This window comes from Protopterus annectens, chromosome 2.part1 (assembly GCF_019279795.1).
Source record: "Protopterus annectens isolate FY-2018-M chromosome 2.part1, PAN1.0, whole genome shotgun sequence".
Taxonomy (NCBI): Eukaryota; Metazoa; Chordata; order Ceratodontiformes; family Protopteridae; genus Protopterus; species Protopterus annectens.
In genome coordinates, this window is record NC_056729.1 from 603,055,942 (window position 1) to 603,076,035 (window position 20,094).

Below are 20,094 nucleotides of genomic sequence, written 5' to 3' on the forward strand. Positions count from 1 at the left end.
TTCTTAAGATGCAGATGGGGTGGGTATCATCCTTTTGTTAAAAAAGACAGAGAGGTATGAGAATCAGACGCAGTCTGAGTTTACAAAGTAGACAGGGAGAATCAGAATATATTTTTAGAGAAATAATTATTGACGGCATTCTTGAAAGAATATGAAGTTCAAAAATAATAAAAGACTTCAAGAATCCTTGGGACAGACATGAAATAATTATTGTGAGTGGCTGGAAAATTTAAATGCAAACTGCTTATTGGTAGGATCTGCAGCTTATTCAGGAGCTAAAGAAATGGGCCTAGTAGGTGAATTCAGCATTCCTTGTCTGTCATCAGCTTCTGTGTTTCAGTATATCAGTGTGTAATCTGAACCTTCTCTTGAAAACTGAAGGACAAAGAAACTGGGGCTCACACTGTCTTGAAACCCTAGTAAAGCACATTCAAAGACAGAATGAAGCTTCTGCTTTAACATCTCGAGTTAAACCTCCACCAAAAAGTTCAAGGACTTTGCTGAATTTGAAATACAAACATCAACAGAATAGAGAAGTTTTCTGTTGTACTGAATCTGAAGTCATGAAAACAGTGTCAGAATAGAGATGTTTTCCATACTTAACCAACACAAATTCAAATCTCTCTCTCTCTGTCTCTCACTGAACTGAACGTCCGTATGTAAACCTTCACTACATCTGACAAACAGTGGGAAAAACGTATGCATACACACACACATATGTATCTCTCTTTCTATATATATATATATATATATATATATATATATAAAATAGAGAGAGAGAGTTAAATTAATTACACACATACATAATGACCATGCAAAGTCTCAAGGGTATAATTTCATTTCAGTATGGACTAAGAAATCCAGTCAGCTTCATTCCAAAAGTACCTTTAGTGTTTCAGTCTTAAAACCAGTTTACCCAGACAGGAATTCCTAAATCAGGCACTAACAAATACTTGCAGTATTTTGCACTGTACTTTGCTGTGTCCTGTGCTTGAACTGGGGAAACTTTGAGAGCTGTTTTGAGCTGAACCTTTAGAGACAGGTGTTCCTTCCGGCCGGCTTCATATTAAAAAGCATTACTTCCTTACTCATGGCATAACTTAAGGCTGCTTGCCTTTTCCCTTGTAATATCTGTTGTCCTTTTGGGAGAATCCATCAGCAGTAAGCCCGCCTCTTTCTAGTGACATCACTGTAGTGTAGCAGCAACCTGTAAGAAGGTCAAATTCCTTGCTGTTCAGCTCAGGTAAAACAAACAACATTTCTTGCAGAGCAGGGAGGAGCCTGGGAACTAAGAGTGACACAACGTTCTGTGGTCACTGGATCTGTAATCCACCACCACCACCAGCCTGGGACATGAAATCTGATAAAGAGGACATTAAACCTGGTAGGTCTGGAGAGCTAGCTGTGGGCATGTCTTTCTCTAGGATTAGGGAGGTATGGGAACAGAGTAGACTAGAAGTGAAAACTTGTGGACAGTGTCGGTTTGAGACTTAAAAAAAATAAATAAAAAAAAAAAGAGTTGAAGTAGCATGTCTGTTAGTAAGGCCTTGCCTATTGGTTAGTTCTTGTCTTTACACAGACACACACACACATGCACACACCCTGTGACTCTGCTAGCTGTTTGTTATGTAAATGAAAGTTACAAAACCAGCCCTTGAAACAGAGACAGCCACATTTTCAAAGCAGATATGTGGTGCTGTTTGATCTTCAGTAAGTGAATATCCTAACTAGAGTATACCGTTGAAATAACTGCTGAAAGGTGGGAGGTTTAACTTTGTCTAAAATTACTAAAAGACTTAATGATTATGAATTATTATTATTGTTAGTTTATTTTGATGAATGTTTTGTCCTGAGCTTGTGTCATGATGCTTGAAAATAAGATGACCCCTTTAAAGGTGAACTTCATTTTTCTTCTAATGTGTAGTGCCAACACACAATGCTTCTGAAAGTAGTTAATATTGTTGCAAAGGTGGATTTACAAACTTTTCTTGAGCAGCTTTTTGACAAGGCTATTTCTTGCATGATTCTACCGATGTTTATCTTGGTTGGAAATGTACTCGGGTGCTTTTTGCTGCTATAGGTGACATGTTAATGCCTGCAGATGCCTAACCAGTGCAGCCAGGCCACTCTTTGGTTGTGTTATGCTGTCAGCTGCTTGGCTTCTTGTAGTGTACTGTACAGGCTTGAAAGAAAATTTGACCGCTGACGCTTTATGATAGTATCAACTGTTTGTTTCTAAAGCATCACCTGCCTAATTTTTTTTTTTTTTTTTGGTGCAGTTTTCGTGTGTGTGTGTGTATGTATGTGTGCGTGCTGACAAGTGCACATTGAGATGTGAACAGTGTTACATTAGAAATGTGAGTTACTTACCATTTCTTTAGTTACAAACATTTGCTTTCTGTTAGTGTAGCAGATATTTGGGTTAGTAGATTTCTGGATCAAAGATGGTTATACCTAAGCTGTAGGCCACACGCATTTTTTGTTCAGAATACAATAATTTCATTATCTGCTTGTAATTATCAATGTGACTCACTGACCTAGGGCCGAATTTAATAAAGCCTACACTGAGTATACACGATACGTATTCAGTAAATTTCATATCACATTTTTTGTGCTTTCTAGTCACTCAGAAAGATTACACTAAGTGTACATGTAGTCTACGCTTTTTGGTAATCTTTATGAATCCCTGTCAATATTTAAAGCTGCAAGAATATCGGTAGGCAAACTAAAATTAGGAGGAAGAAGATGTAAGTTATGTTGTGTTGTCTGTTCATTCAGAACGGTGTGCAATTAGTGTAGGCTTCATTGAATCCGGCCCCTAGTGTTATTTAGTCTTCATAATTAGACATTTACTGGTCCAGTAAAAGGAAATAAACCCAGAAATTCCTTGTGTTCATCAAGGACATGTACGGTTAACGTGCTCTCCTTGGTGCAGGAAAGTGCAAGTTGTGATGTCAGACTTGTCGGACTGTAACACGTCTCAATTTTATTGTTTTATAATAATTTAAATGCTTTGTATTCTGAAAAGATGAAACTGAATGCAGCTAATTTGGAGTGCCTAAGATGAAAGTGCCACTTCATACCTGCAATGAATGTATAAAAACTGTGATCAGAACATATGTGCTCCAAATGTTCTAAAAGGTTATTAAGAAAGTAAGTAACCACATATTGCATGCAGTCACAGCACAGGAAAGAATTAACAGTGACTTAATGCATGTAGTCACAGTAGTACAAAAGTTGTGATATTGCACCTGAAACTGTGTGACTGTTAGCAGTGAAGCATCATACTTGGAGCTTGATTGTTTTCAGGGGACATCTAGTATGGGATAAATTTCACGTCATTCATTGTCATCCCATGGCATGCAGAGTCCAAAGGGTAGAAAAGTAAAAAGGGGGGGGGGGGTTCTTGTTTGCCATAAATATACTGTCCAGATCCTCTTTCTGTTTCATTCCATGCTAAACAGTAGATGAGTCACATTTGCTATTCCCTCTGGCCGCTGTACATGTGAGTCTAGCTCTGACTACACCTGTCGCTGTTTTTTTCACAGAGATCGACCTTCTATGTCATACCCTCGCCACATCACTCCTAATCTCATGACAACTGTAATTTCCTATTGTTACTACACTGTTGACTTCCTGCCATCGCACTCATCCCTTCCTACCTTCACCAAGATTACCACTCCTTCCATCCCAGCAGTTGCCACTTTCTACCCTCAATGCACTTGTCATTCTTATTACAAATGTCCGTTCCTTCCTTCAGCACACTTATCACTTACCACTTCTCACCCTCATCCCATCTGCTTCTCCCTTGTCACCCCACACCATTATTACAGTATCACGCAGTGGTGGTGCTGCGGTAGCGTTGTCGCCTCACAGTAAGACGCTGTCCGGTTCGATTCTCAGCTAGAGCATCTTCTGCATGGAGATATGCGTGAATGGGTGTGCCTTCGTTGAAGGTTGTGCATCAGGGCTGGTAAACCGGCACATAAAAATCAACTACCAATCATTAGCGGACTGGAGTTCTGCTGTGGCGACCCCTCACCGGGAAAAGCCGAAAGATACAAACAAACTAGTCTCCTCTTGTCTTGTCACCTCTTCCAATACTCCAGTTGTCACTTCTAGACTTATGACACTTGTCATAGTCACCCTCACTGGAACTGTTAGTTCTCCTGTCCCAGGAAAAGCTGTTAAGTCTCGCACTTATATTGTATAATCCTAATATTCCTTGGAGTTCATTACCTCAAGAAGATTGTGCCACATATAGCCATATGCTCCATCTTTTATTTTAATTAAAAAAACTGCACGAGTGCGCGCGCGCCCGCACACACACACACACACACACACACACACACACACACACACACACACACACACACACACACACACACAATCTTTCTATCCATAACTATACATAATATAAGATTACACCTTAGATGGATTCAGAAAAAATTTGAAAGAATTCCTGTATAAATTAGTCAAAGCACACTTGTTCTGCAGTACTAGGTAAATAACAATGTTTTTTATGATGCAAGAGCTGTTTCCATCCTACGTGGGTGCATGGTTGTACAAGGTCTCTGTGAACAGTTCTGCACAGGTTACTGTGAACTTGGGGTTGAGGGGCATTGAATTTGACAAACTATTGTTTAGCAGATGTAGTTTGCTTTGGAATAGTTCTAACTGTTACAGGGTTTCCTAGAGTTACCAAGTTAATTTTTAGTTTGAAGTAGACAGCTTTGTGGTCCGATCTCACGAGGACATGACACTGGGGAGTGTGCAGCATTCTCCCATATTTATGAGTGCCAGGACCAGTATGTTTGAACCTCTGACGAGTGTGTGCACTATCTGGTCAAGGGTATTTGTGTTAAATTCCAGAAGTCATTTTGCCTGTGAGTTTGAGACAATGTATGTTTCCCAGTCTATAGAGGGGTAGTTAGTCTCCCATGAATAAGTTTTTAGGTTAATGGTGAGTGTCTCCAGTGTTCCTAAATATTTTCTGATTCTTTTTTTAAAGTAGTTATGAGATGCTTCGAAAATATATACTTATTTGAGTACACTAGGGAAGCCCAGCTGCACCCCTTCCTTCTCAGAGTTTTTGTGTGAATTCAAACTATCTAATTTGACTGCTCACATATTCTTTTATGATTTCATTTTCACTGACCCACTCCAAAACATGACAATTTCACTTTCACTTCTTTTAGATTTGTGCCTCTCAAATGGAGTACTGTGCTGTGAAAATGGCTGCCCATGCTTTCTGTCAACTGCCTCAGCCATGGGAAGGCTCTTTTTATTGTTTCCATTTTGCTGTATGTGTCATCCCTACTCCACATACTAGTGTTTCCTTAGCAGTGGAATGAGTTTTCTCCAGTCCTTTTACCTTGTTACCTGTAAAGGCTTTAAACAGGGCCATAGTCAGTCTTAAACCTTATCGTAGTGACCTGTACTGTTTTCAGTATGTACATCATTCAGATACTGCTAGATAGCCAGTCTGTTATTCAGGCTGCTGCCTTGGGACTCACCCTCAGGCACTGCAGAATAACTTCTCTGTTTTGTCATGGGTCTGTGTCAAAATTAATTGGTCTGTGTTTATTTTTATGTGAAACCAATGTCTTTGCACAAGTCTATTTAGGCTGCTGCCTTGGTAACTTTCTATACATAGGTATCTATCCATGTTGCAGAAAGCTATTGGTGTATGAAAGCTATTGGTGTACCATTCAATATTAGCTTTTACTACAAGTGGACTGATTTATATTTTAAGCTGGACAGACTTAAATTGTAATGCCACTTAATGTGTGGTTTTCTGACTGTAACAAATACCTTAACATTTTGCTTTTCACAAAATAAAGTGCAGTAAAAAAAAAAAATCAAAATTCTTTAAAAATATTAGGGCAGCAGTTCAGAGTGGCACAACGTTGTGATGAGCATTATCTGCACTGCTGCTGTTCCTAGTTTTTCAAGGATTTTATTTTATTATTTTGACAGAACAGCCACTGAACCAGAGAGGTGTAAGGGGACAGAAACTTAGAAAGAGAAGGGTAGGGTGGACATAACACTTGTTGTTAGAGGTAGCTTAAATTCTGTACTCTGGTACATTATCGAGTTTTCTTTTTCCAATTAATTAGTACATAAAATGACACTTTGAGCCTTATGACCTTTTCCATTATCTGCTGCAGTTACGTGCAAACCTTCAGTTAACACTGTTTGGGGATTTAACATGTAATCCGGTGACTCAGTGGGAAGTATCCTGGCCTGGTAATATGTTAACCAGGCCAAGGCCATATCTGAGATGCATAAGCACATGAGTGGACACAAGACTTTTACTCTCTTTCTGACCAACTTGGCTTTAATCCTGCACTTGGTCTTCATGGAGACCCTCCCTCATATGATAGTCATTGAAGTCATTTATCTTTCCTTTCTTCTCCTCTCCTCTGAGTACTATTTTGCTTATAGTACTTGGAGATCATTTTCTCCTCCACAATTGTCATATCCTTAAATGATGTAATTAATACCCTTCCATTTGTCAAAACCTGGAGAAGAACAGGCAAAGGGTGCTGTTTGTCTATCAGACAAATATATCCATCCTCAAAGGTCCTTTACAGTTATTTCCATTATCCCTCCTGAACTCCTTAAGCATCGGGCAGTCCCCAGAAGTCTAATCCCAGGGCTCCATGACCCATGACTCTAGCAGATAGTGAGGTTCAGGGTGTGTGCAATGATAAATGTTAGTTTTAATGAGTGAAAGGACAGTCCAGTTAATCATTAGAATGTTAAAGTCTTGCTACTGATTGAGAAGTCACACAGTAAGTTAATTTCACCTTTAAAGGAAATGGCTGCAAAACATCAGTTATATGACAAAATGTTCTGCTCCGTTTTGCTATAATTTGAATATATCCTTGTGTAAAAATCTGTTTATGTGCATCAGTTGTGTGGTGAGGCCATTAAACATCAAGTCATACATTTAGTCATGAGAGGTACTAAGCTGTCAGCTGATGACCACATGGTGAAAACGAAAATAAGATAGCCGGGGTGGTACTAGAACAGTCCTGCAAAACAAGCCAAATGTATAGTGAGGGTGTGCAGGAAATGCCTAGCCTATGCTTCTGTGTTAAGATGATTTTGCTCATACATATCTAGGAAGGTCAGGGACATGGACTTTGAATTGCCCCTGTTAAAGATGTGGATCAAAAGTGGTTAACGTTTTTTACCTTGATAACCCTCAGACCAATTGGTGGATACTAGCAGTAAGGCAAGCAGTTATGGTTAAAGAATAAAGATTTGTGCATTCATAGTGGGGGAGGGCATTTGCATATTTAATAATCAGTAATCAACAGACAGCAGCTAGGGCAGTTATTAAAGCAAACTATTAGGCATGGCAGGAGCTGGACAAGGCCATGGGGCTTGACCAGCATAGCCTTAAAGTTATTTTAACAAACAAGCCCACAATTTTTCAGGGGAATGTGACACATTGCATGGGTTGTTGTCAGCAAGGATGAAGAAATGCTGGCCTTCACTGAAGACTTTTTCTGGAGGTAGAACTAACACACTGAAAAACTCCTGAATCTAGTGGGGATGCCCTTCTTTAATTGGACAGTGTCAGAAACCTAATGGTGGAATTTGATCCTTTTTCTGTTGTTTAATACTACAGTTAAACAGTTCAGTGTAGTAAGGTTGCAGGAATAGATCTGAACTGGCCAGAAATGCAGAAAGTTCCGGAAAGTGTTGGGATGCTGTGGATAATCTATATTTTTGGTATTCTACTTATGATGGTGCCTATAGATCGATTTGCTGAGTCAGTGGCCTCTATTTTTCAAAAGGAGAGGAAGAGGATGTGTTTCAGGTGTACAGGGATTATGGCTATCAGCCTCTCTGGGAAAGCCTGAGCCAGATTGCTGGAGACAAGACTTTCACTGATAACTTTGCTGCTGATTCATGAGGAGTAATGCAGCTCCTGTCTGGTCATGGTACAGTAGACCAACACTTTGACATTGCACACGTATCGGAGTGGTCATAGGAATTTATATCTTCTCTGGATATGTGTTGTGGACCTAGTGAGGGCATAGGTCAGTGCACTCCACATTTTCTTGTGAGAGGTAAAATAACAGTATGGGGTACACAGGACCACTGCTCATTACTGTTCAGTTGTCTTATCCAGACCCCCCAAGAGGGCAATTTAATCAAATGACTGGTAATCACAGTACTTATACGTTAGGGCAAGCTTGTGAGACACAAGATGATAAGGAAGGAGAGGAAATCCCTTTAGAACAAGCCCCCCTCAGGAGATCGGAGAGGTTAATCAACCAAAGACAGATGAGGTCGAATTATTACAGTCCTTGATCTGCACCACGGAGGGGGAGGGGGGGATGGAACAACTACCGGAGGTAAGCAGCCCATCACATACTGAGACTGAGAATGTGATTCTTTCAATTGTGACTAATGATTTGGGTGACTTCAGTATTTATAATTACAGTGGTCTTACTGTCACTAGGGAATGGGCTGATTTTCTATCCAAAGGTATGAATTTTGTGCCTACCAGCAAGGGCAACATAGTAGATGTTATGGTGCAGTTAAAACTATTTACAAGGAAATTAAATCTAGCTTTATTTTTTCCTGATGTGGCTCAAACCTTAGAAGACCAAGTACCTTTCAACCTCCCAATCACCCTTTGGTACAAATATTTGAGGTTCTATGTGAAAACGACATTAGAACACGATTGGGTTATAGGCATAATGACTCACCCATAGACAATTTAAAAATAGAGGAGAAGGGTATTTTGAGTGAAAGTTTACATCAGACTAATATAAGACTTATGAAACCGGACAAGGGTGGGGGTCTGGTTATTATGAACACTGATGATTACAATAGTAGAATGTTTGACATACTATATAGTGAAGTGTACACTGAGACCTCACGAAATGAATTAAACATAGCATATCGTAACATTGACTTAGAATTGGAGCAACTTTTACTGAATGGACAAATCACACTAGACACACACAACTATATTTTAACCAAACATCCCAGGATTCTCACCATATTTGGAATACCAAAAATTCACAAATCAATACACAGTCCACCTTTAAGACCCATTGTAGATGCTAAAGCCTCCAAAACATTTTAGTATAGCAAAATACATTGACAGTATGACTAAGGGGGTCCTTGATAATCGGACTACTATAATTAAGGACTCATGGGACTTCCTTGGTAAAGTCAATCAGAATATGTATGACAGTAACCTCATCCTGGTGACTATTGACGTCTGTGACCTGTTTTCAGTTATACCACATGATATAGGTCTGGACTGGTTCTATGAGTTTCTATGCAGTAATTCGTCATTGAATCATGACACCATCTTGACCATCCGTACTTGTATGGAGATGGTTTTGGAAAATAATTTCATTACATATGAAGGACATTTATTTAAACAAAGGCTTGGAGTTGCCATGGGTGCATGTTGTGCACCAATCTTCGCCAACATTGTCTTAGCACATTGGGAAGATCAACACATTTTTAACTCCGAATTCAGGACTTCATGGGTATTGTATGGGCGATACCTTGATGATATTGTCCTGTTTTGGAATCAATCAGAACAAGATTTGAATAGGTTCTTTTCGTACATGAACAGTACCACCAGTTTTTTGAGATTTACTATGGTCAAGGATCTAGATTATATTCATTATTTGGACATCACCATAAAGAAAGATTATGTGAACAACTGTTTTATTTCCCAACTATATAGGAAACCAACCTATTCTAACACATTATTACATTTTACTAGTGCACATCCTTTGCACCAGAAGAAGGCCCTGTTCAAGGGCCAATGTGTTAGATTGGCCAGGATGGTGTCTGACATTTATGACTTTACCAAGGAATGTGACAATTTGTCCAATATGTTTCAGAGAAGAAGTTATCCAGAGCCTTTTCTGTCAAACATCATTCAGGAAGTTATAAATAAGAGGACCAGTGGACACTTTAGAGCCCTATTGGGCAATAGGGATGGCCACAACAATGTGAGGCACAATAATACTATTTTTACACATGCATTGACACTCACATATTCTGCAGATTTTGAAGAAATCAAGTACATAATACATAAATATTGGAAGGTTTTTAATAATGACATTGGGGTCTTGGACAAGATAGGTAAGAGACCCACTATAGTTTATAAAAAGAGTACATCAATAAAAGGACTACTTGAAAAAGGCAAACCTAATCTCACTAGAGGTGGCACGTATAAATGTGGTAGATGTCCCCAGTGCCCTTTCATGATGGATACAGACAAATTTAATCTTAAGAATTTTGGATCCAGTACTAATAAAAAGAAAATGTTTTGCTATACTAAGGGGGTTGTTTATATTACAGTATGTAAAAACTGCCAAGGTTATTATGTGGGGAAAACAAAAAATGCTTTTAGACTTAGAGTCTACCAACATTTATATGACATCAAGCAGAAAAATATGAAGAATGCTTTATTTAGGCATATTAATGACCAAAGTAATCACAGTTTTAGTTTTTTTATTCTTGAACAAGTTGATTTGGGACAAAGGGGCGGACCTGTTGAGGAATATTTGGAGTATATTGAGTTAAAGTGGCAGATCAGACTGAATGCATACTCCCCTCCAGGTCTTAATGATAGAATTTCTATAGCACCACTTTTGAAACTTAAACAGTTATTTATGTTATGATTTATTTATATTGTCATTGGTATTTTTTGCCTTATAACATTCTTTACATGTGACACTATTGATTTAACATTTGGTTAGTTGACTTTTTGTGTACTTGCAAACAGGGGGAGTATTCACTACTACCTTACACTTCCTGTGATGTTTCTTAATTGAAAGGAAATGATGTGGGGTAATATTTTAGTAATTGACTGGGTGTGTATTTAAGGAGTTATCAGCTAGCAATTCACTGTTCTGAAGAAGTCTGAGTATTGACGAAAGCGCTTAACTTGTTGTTTCATCATTTTTAAACTGTGACTTTATTTGTACTTCATTTTGATCATTGGATTGAGTAAAGAATTTTTTCATTATTCGGGATCCGTCTCGTTGGATACCACCCTGCATCTGCTGTTCACTACAGTTAAACAGTTCAGTGTAGTAAGGCTGCAGGAATAGATCTGAACTGGCCAGAAATGCAGAAGGTTCTGGAAAGTGTTGGGATGTTGTGGATAATCTATATTTTTGGTATTCTACTTATGATGGTGCCTATAGATCAATTTGCTGAGTCAGTGGCCTCTATTTTTCAAAAGGAGATGAAGAGGATGTGTTTCAGGTGTACAGGGATTATGGCTATCAGCCTCTCTGGGAAAGCCTGAGCCAGATTGCTGGAGACAAGACTTTCACTGATAACTTTGCTGCTGATTCATGAGGAGTAATGCAGCTCCTGTCTGGTCATGGTACAGTAGACCAACACTTTGACATTGCACACGTATCGGAGTGGTCATAGGAATTTATATCTTCTCTGGATATGTGTTGTGGACCTAGTGAGGGCATAGGTCAGTGCACTCCACATTTTCTTGTGAGAGGTAAAATAACAGTATGGGGTACACAGGACCACTGCTCATTACTGTTCAGTTGTCATATTTGGGGAGCATGTGCTGTGTCTGCATTCTCTGTCTTGTACGGAATTCTTAAAGTATGATGTAGGACCTTGTCTGTGGGACGATTTAGTTTGCCCTCCTGGTAATCGCTTCCATTGATGGGATATCACGATGCAGGTGATATCTGCAGAGTGTGGAGTTTGAAGATATGAGGACTGCATCTTTGTTATTTGCAGATGATATCGCCCTTGTAGCCTCAGGTGCCTGATTTTCAGTTTGCACTGGAGTGGTTTGCTGCCGAATATGAAGTCGACTGAATGAAAATCAGCATCTTCAAATCAGAGGTAAGACTGATTCGTCGGCTGGTGCCATAGCTGCAGTACTGCAGACATTGTACTGGACTGTGGTGGGGATGAAAGAGCCGAGGACAACATTGCCAAGTTATGTTTTTTTATATGTTCCTGTCCTGACCTGTGGTTATGAGCTTCCAGTAGTGACTTACAAAATGAGGTCACTGATGCAGAAGTAAGGCTTCTTTGCAGAGATGTTATAGAGTGAGCCAGTTGGTAATGTGGAGGGGGCTATCATCATACAGCCACTTTGGATGCCTGCGGAGTGCACCTCTTTGAGTGCCTCCCATATGAGCTTTATCAGGCCTGGGCCACTGGGCAAGATAAAAGACACGTTGAAGGGTTTTTATCTCTCAGCTGGCCTACAACTCCTGCTGCATTAGGACTACCCTCTTCAGTTTAGAAATGGATGGTTATCACTTTGTTTTCCTATGTGTAATTGGCAAGTCATGATACAGTATGAATTTATAATGGACTGCCACACAATATTCCTTTATAATTAATTGTTTTAATTGCAAACATGAGCATATTCATGTAGAATTTCAGTTTTATGTTAGTTTTGAAGATGATAATACCATACAATTTATGACTAAAGATTTAGTGTAGTCCAAATGTATGACATTTGCTGTCAGACAGAATGAGGTTCATTCCCTATATCATCTTAAACCACTGGTTTGGCAACATGATAAGGTGTCATTATAGAAACACAAAAAGGAGATACTGATTTTTCAGCACAATTGAGGAACATTTACCATGAAAAGAAATGCAGTTCCAGAGAGAAGGTGTATGTGGACTGTAATTTCTGCCACTTTCATGTGCAGCTGTCATCACATAACATGGCTTCTTTCATCTTTATTTCCCTGATTCTCACTTATTCTGGGGCGTTTCCCTGAATCCATGGATTGTATTTCTGTATGTCTTTGTCATATGAGGCATTTTGTTCTCCATTCTAAGTTTCATGCCACTATTAAGCTATTAATTATTGTAGCATATAAAGTGGCACCAGTGTCTATCTGCTTATCTTTTTTATACTTTTCTTGGTATTCCACAGCCATCTGCTGTTCTCTTCTGTGTTTATAAAGCTTGTATTTCCTTGAGTATATCTCATTGCCAATGTGTAATATCAGTTGTATTACTGATTTATTTGTGTTTTCATTGTCTATTAATGAACAATTTACCTTATATTGTAATATATCTCTTTTGCACCAAAACATCAATGTTGTGGATGTGTTCATTTCTCCCCAGGCCACCCATTGATAATGGCTGTGTTCTGTCAAATTATTCCAGTTAAGAAAACTAAAACTGACACAGCATCACACCTTATAATTTCCAATTATAAATATTACAGCTACCAATATATCCCATTCTGGAATTGTTCTTGTGAGCATGGTATTTCTTGTTATGGGTTGTACCTATGCTACACTGAGTTGCACTGCCTACTTTTCATTATAGATTTATGTCTTTCAACACATTGCCAGTCCTCCTACCTCCTCATTATGGAGTTTTCTTGGCAGACTGCCGAGGCTCACTCATATTCACTGCAGAGCAGTAGCTGTGGACTTTTTGCTGGTAGTCACAACCCTCATTATTGAATCTTGTTGGCTCAGTTGCAAACTTCATACCTTCATTATGGAGTAATGGCTGTGAACGTGCTGCTAAGCTCCATAATAATGTTAAGAAGTTTTAGTTTTGAGAACACCTAGCCTCATAGCCCTTTTTATGGCATCATAGTTAATGTGTACCTCTCGGTGCCCTACTCCCTAGGAATACTAAAACAAATATTTGACACTTTCAGCTGAGCATCTCACAAAAGGGCATGCATTCTTACGTGCATGATTGTGTCACAAAAGGGCATGCATTTTTACATGCGTGCACCACTCATACACGGTGACTCTTTAAAGTACCTTTTGAACATCTGTCAGAAGATTTCATGATTTGAATGTCTTCTGGTCAGGAGATTATAAAATGAAAGAAAAGGAAGTAAATATCTTTAGGAAAGTGGTGTGTGCGTGTGTTTTGTGTAATGCCCCAGTTTGATAGGGGCTTTCTGGATAAATAACCTGCCCAGAATCACACAGTTGGAGGCAGAAGGAATCAAACCCTGTCTTCTTAAGGAACTTGGAGCCTTAATCCTCCATTTCAAACCTCCTTCAACACTTTTTTGTGAAATCAACCATAAGAAATTCATAGTTTTCATTGTTTGGAAATGCATGTCCAGTCACACCTGTTGTAGTTTATTAACCTTTTAAGTGAATTAGAGTTGTCTGATACTTAAGCTCTGAGCTGTTAATGAATTGCTTCCTGTAGTCAAAGATACAAAGTTTGAATCCTCCAACCTCCATATGCCTACAGTGTGATTTTGTGCAAGATATTCAGACAGTACTCATGGGTCAACATGAAAAGGGACACTTTCTCCACTGGGTTACCTGGTTAAAAACAGATAAAAACTAGTATTTAAACTTTGTCTTCTCTATTTTTTTGCCTTGTCCAAAATTCTTAAACAAAGAAACTGAGATTTATTTTGAAAACTTATTTTGAACTTTTTGAAAAGTTCTTGGCTTTAAGGCAAATTGTTTGAACTGTAGTTACTAAATGTAAGGCATGTTAGTTTCATACTTTGTGTCCTTCAGAAAATGCTTAATAATCCAACTTTCTAAGTTTCTAAGAGAAAGATTTAAAATATTTTCCTGATGTTTGGATCTTTATCTCTTATTCTTGCATTAAAAAGTTAGGAGGACATAGAGGTGCAGTGGGATGTACTGTATGGTTCTCACAGCAGTGAGCTGAATTTATTTCTCTGTCATTATTTATATATTTGTTCATTCATTCTTTTTATCACAAGCAAACATCTGAATGTACACAGTCATATAAGGGGCTGTGATTGATGGTCACATCTGTTTGTAAGTATCCTGCATCTCAGAGTAGTTATGGTATAAAGGAAGAAATTGAATGTGCTAGGGCCTTCATCATATGAGCAGTGTTACTTTGGTATGATCCTTGGTTCCTTGTTTTGCTGACCAATGACAGTCTGTGTATTTATCTTTGAATAAATTGTACAGCTTGAAGTTGATGCGTTTAATGCTAAAATATTAACTATGAATACATTTTTAATTGAACCTGTTTTTTCAGTCGCAAGGGTGTGAAATGCACTGTATTGGATTACTACAGTTAGGTACTTACTGCAAGATAAGCTGAGGCTATGAGCTGTTACCTGCAGTGCAACTTTTGATTCCCACAGCCTTCATTTGTCTAGCATGAGTCCAATCAAATCATTTCACTAGACAGCACTCATGGCCTGCCCCTGAAAAGAGACACTTTGTGTCCAGTATGCTGTTCCTAATAGTTAGCAAGTTCATTGCACATTTTTTGAAACATTTGAAAATTTTGAATACTGGCATCCTTCGTTCAGCTTGTAATTAATGCTTCACTGCAAGCTATTTGACTTTGAATCCCTACACCTGTTTCATTTTAATGGATTCTTAATGCATTTTCAATAAATGTGAGCTTCAAAGGAATAAAAGTTTTTTGTTGCTCATGATGCCTATTTTCAATGTGAGAGTGTTTTGTATTGTTCATCAAATGGGTGTTAATGTTTTTGCTGCAAATTTTAATAAAAGTTTTAAATTAAATCCAAATCACTGCACTCATTCTTAAAGTAAAGAAGAAAACAGTATATACCCTGATACGTTTTAACAGTGTTTTATGGTAACTGGAGAGAGAGACAGACAAGTAAATGGATACAGGTATAGATGGGGGTAGGGGTCTGGTGCATTTCTCTGTCTCCAGCCCCATTTGACCATGATCTAATTTTGGTCTTATTGTTCAGAAGCTGCACATACCTATTTAACTGTCATACTTCTGCATATTTTTTTTTCTACCTGTTAATTTCAGAAAAAGGGGCAACATGTAATTAACCACCCTATTGAAAGTCACATGGTAGTAGAAAGAATCAAACCTTGTACCCTTGACTTTAGGAAGCAGTTCACTAAGAATTTCGAGCCTTAATCCTCTGTGCCAATACATCTTTACTCATGTCTTCACTTTCTGATAAATCATTGAGGGTTAAAAATCAGTAAGGTCTATAGTCAATCAGTAATCCCAGTTATTAGAGTTTCATAGTTTTTTGATGTCCAACTGTTCGGAAAGTACATGTTGATGCAAAAACTTCATTTTGGCTCTTATCTGTGTCTGATTTTACAGAACATCAGACATTTTGTCTCATTTTCATGCCATGACCTTCATTAACTTCTATATTATGGTAAATCTCTGAGGATTACTATCAGTGAATATATGACAGTCATCATAATTTTTATTGTTCAGAGAATGCACATCCATGCAGCACTTATTGCTCTGTTAATTTTAAGTGGACTTGTTGGCAATTATGTTAACAAACTGCTTCCTGTAGTCAAAGGCACAGGGTTTGAATCCTTTCATCCCTATTTACCTATGTTGTGACTTTGAGCAAGTTACTAATCAAGTAGTGATCCTTGATGAGGAACATTTTGTTCATTGGGTTTTCATGATTTCTAAATATTGTTTTATGTATTTATCAGTTGTCCCATTTGTCTGTCATTATTTTAGGCTTTGTCCAAAATTCTTGAGCAAAAAAATTGAAAGATAATCTTGGTCTTTTCCTTATAAAGTTTGTGGCTTATGGCCAGTTGTTGTAGATTACAGTCGCTATATAATGATATAATGACAGGCACGTGAGTTTTAGATTTTGTAGTCTTCAAAATATGCTTGATAATGTAAAGCTTGCTATTCTATCAACTTTCTAAATATATAAGAGAAGATGTAAAAAAGCTGTTCCTGACTTTATTCCATGCTTCTAATTCTTGATTTATAAATTTGAGAGGGCATATTGGAGTTGCACTGTATGGTTCTGACATCACTGAGCTGAGATACATTTCTGGATCTTTACTTCTGAAGTTATTAGTTCACTTGATCTCAAGTATCTGAAGTGTATGGTCACACAAGTGGCTGTAATTGATGGGTGGTTAGGTGTGTGTGTGTGTGTGTGTGTGTGTGTGTGTGTGTGTGTGTGTGTGTGTGTGTGTGTGTGTGTGTGTGTGTGTGTGTTGTGAGTGGGTCAAAGATCAAAGTGTTAGCAACATAGTAGGTAGAATGAAGTAATAATAAATGAAATTGGGAAAAAGAAAGTTTTTCACTAAAATTTATTACTAAAGATGCTAAATAGCATATGACAATAATTTGCTTATTTTTGTGTGCATTATGTGTAGTGGTGGCGGTGGGTGTCCTGGACGTTTTCAGTGTACTCTTACATCTCTAGTATTTGAAGAGCTGGATGTATGGTAAAACACGGAAGTGCTGTATAACATTTTGTCTTATAAATATTGTAAAAAGACTGTAACCAAGTAATTGTTCTGGAAAGCAACGAGATGTTGGGGATATGAAAGAGCTTTTAAAAGTATAAAATCCACAGTGTAATCCACAGTCTAATGATAGTGTGATATTCCTTCGTAGCTGTTAATGCATCATGTTTTACTCATCTGTTCCAGACTGTGGCAAATAGTGTAGCAGTATGCATTTTGAAGATGACTATGGCTGTAGTTTCTTCAATTCTTTTGCTTCTTGGTGTTATGGATGGTATGGTATTCATGATATTACAAGCCTGCTCTTACATGTATTGCATAATTGCTTAATGATAACTAGAGTTGGTTTTACTTTTTTTCTGGGGGATAGTGGTTAGCTTTGACCATTTGTGATCTTGGATTTTTGCAACATGAGTTTTTTTCTGTTATGAGTCTCTAATAGTTAAAGAACTCAGTATGTGGTAAAACTAAGTATAAAGTAACATTTTAACCATACTGTGAGGTCCCCCTGGTGCTCCAGTTTACACCTTGCCTGCACAGAGAGCTACAGTTGTTATTTTTAGTTTAAAAAAAAAAAAAAAAAAAAAACTTTTTAAACTGTAGCAAAACACTTGCTACAAATGTAGCAAACAGTTGTACAGTTTATACCCTGCCAGTAATGAGCTCAATGGCACTCTTGCATTAGTTTAAAAAAAATCTTCTTTTTAAACTGTAGCAAACTGGTTGCTACAAAAGTAGCAAACAGTTGCTACAGTTTACACACTACCTGCATGGAGCACTACAGCCCTCAAGTTTTAGTTAAAAAAAGAATAACATATTTTTTTTTTTTTTTTTTTTTTTTTTAAACTGTAGCAAACTGTTTGCTACCAGTTTAGACCACACACGGATGTATGGTTTGACTGCAAATGCAATACTGGCTTTTAAAAGCTGGTATTGCATTAGAGATCGGGATCAGCTGATCATGCTCCCCCCCCCAACATTTTGCACCCAGGACAGTTGCCCCTCTTACCCTGCCCTAGCTATCCCACATTGTTCTCTGCATGGGTAGAGAGAAACTGGTCTCTCAAAATTCTGTCCTTCATAAAGACTGATAATTGAACTGTATACTTTGAAAAGATCCCTTTTCTGAGTGCTGTTATCTTTGCTCAGAGCTATTCTATTTATATTATTTGACAGTTTTTCAGCAGTAGTTCTTAGTAAACTCCTTTCCCCATGTAAAAGCGTAAGCAGTCTTCTTACTCCCAGCCACTCCTATGTCTTCTAGCTGCTACCTGCATTAAGGATCAGATCACAGTCAGAGGACTTGGCAATTGAACAGTTCTTGGGGGAAGAACAGTTGGTAGTAGAATACATAGCCTCTCTGCCCCCCTCCCCCATCATACTGCATTTGCAGTCACTACAAACCTTGCTGATGACACCAAGGTTACGGATGATAACGCTGGTAGTATCGGCAACAGGTGGCTTGTGCACAAGAGCAGTGCCTTTAACTACCTTCTGTCTCTCTTATTTTCACTAGGTTTCACTAGGTCTCTACTCGACTGATGTAGGCATATATGACATTCCCAGGGATAAAGTATACATTTTCAGATGAACTCCCTTTTGAAGTTAGTGGTTGTTTTCTTACTGATTACAATTCCTCTCCTGAGAGCCCAAAATACCTCTCCTGAGAGTCCAAAATACAGATTGTGTACTGGAAGCCTAAGAACCAAGAAATCCAAGAAACTTTTGGCATGCACTTGGCACCATAGAACAGATATCTAACTTTTAATCGTGATCTGTTACTAGTGTTATTAACACTAGGATTTAAGGCCATTATCTGCTTACAGTGCTTTTTATTGTTTAATTCACAGCTGTTTTCCACAATGTGAAAAACAATATGTGCCGAATATCCCATATTGCTATGACTAATGGTGACAAGAAAACTGGGTATGCATTGTGTTTCTGATACATGAAGGCAAGAATCTGCTTTACTTTATTTGTACTCGAGTCTGGCAACGTGCCAAACTATAACATAAAACATCACTCGATCTAAGACTTGTTTCTATAATAATAAATGGTATTATGTCAGCGTATTGTCTTGCTTCAGGATAAAATAGATGAGTTCCTAGAAGACAGATTGGTGGCAACCTAGTATTGTGCAGTTCATAAATGAAAATGTCATGGTCCCATGATCTTCAGTATATATGGCTGACATTTTAAGAAACAAAACTGTAGCTTCTTTTTCAGCTAATTATTATTTTTCAAGATGTGTACTTCACCAAAAAAATAGTTTTTAGTTTTTGCAGTCTGTTACCTTGTATTGTTGTAATTAATTTGCATTTTTCTACACCATTTAATGGAAAGTTGACCAGTTATCTTTTAATTTCATTGCTTATTCAGAATGGAAATTATTGATTCTGTTCAGTAAAAGTAATTTGCATTGTTCCCATCAACGGGAAAAGAAAAGCATTACAGGAACCAGTTTGACTGATTAAAAGAACTTGAAAAATACAATCACAAAAACAACACAGCACTTCTAACCAGAGATTAAGTACTTCAGATATAGCAGGCACATTAACTTATTATTTAAAAGTCTAGCATTTTAATTTGTGTGCCTTGAAAGCCACTAAACGATGCCTTCCACATTAGATGTCCTAAAACAGTTAAATACATTCTTAAAAGTGTTTTAGGAACAGTGAGTACAACAGTATTGAAACCTTGTATTTGTAACATGAGTTCTTTTAAAATATAGTAAATAATCTTTCCTAGATGTAACTTGTACACCTATTTTGAAGTATATTGAAAATGCCACATATATATAGTGGCTTTATCGTCTTTCTATTTCCTAAAATTAAGTGAATTGAGCATAGTGTTTCTTTGCTGATGTTTATTATGT

The 20,094-nt window shown here is 37.9% G+C and overlaps 1 protein-coding gene across 3 annotated transcripts in view; it reads left to right on the forward strand.

Moving 5' to 3' along the window:
- Positions 1–1,136: 1,136 nt before the first annotated feature.
- The window catches only part of KAZN (kazrin, periplakin interacting protein), a 2,853,667-nt gene continuing 2,834,709 nt past the window's right edge, over positions 1,137–20,094 (forward strand). Inside the window, exon 1 of one of the 3 annotated variants that reach the window (XM_044062363.1) lies at positions 1,137–1,384. In XM_044062363.1, coding sequence (XP_043918298.1) covers positions 1,354–1,384 — 31 coding nt within the window. In that variant the 5' untranslated portion in view covers positions 1,137–1,353. Of the gene's footprint in view, positions 1,385–1,524; positions 1,760–20,094 lie in introns of those variants that run through there. The other 2 variants (XM_044062364.1, XM_044062365.1) reach the window with 2 other exon arrangements.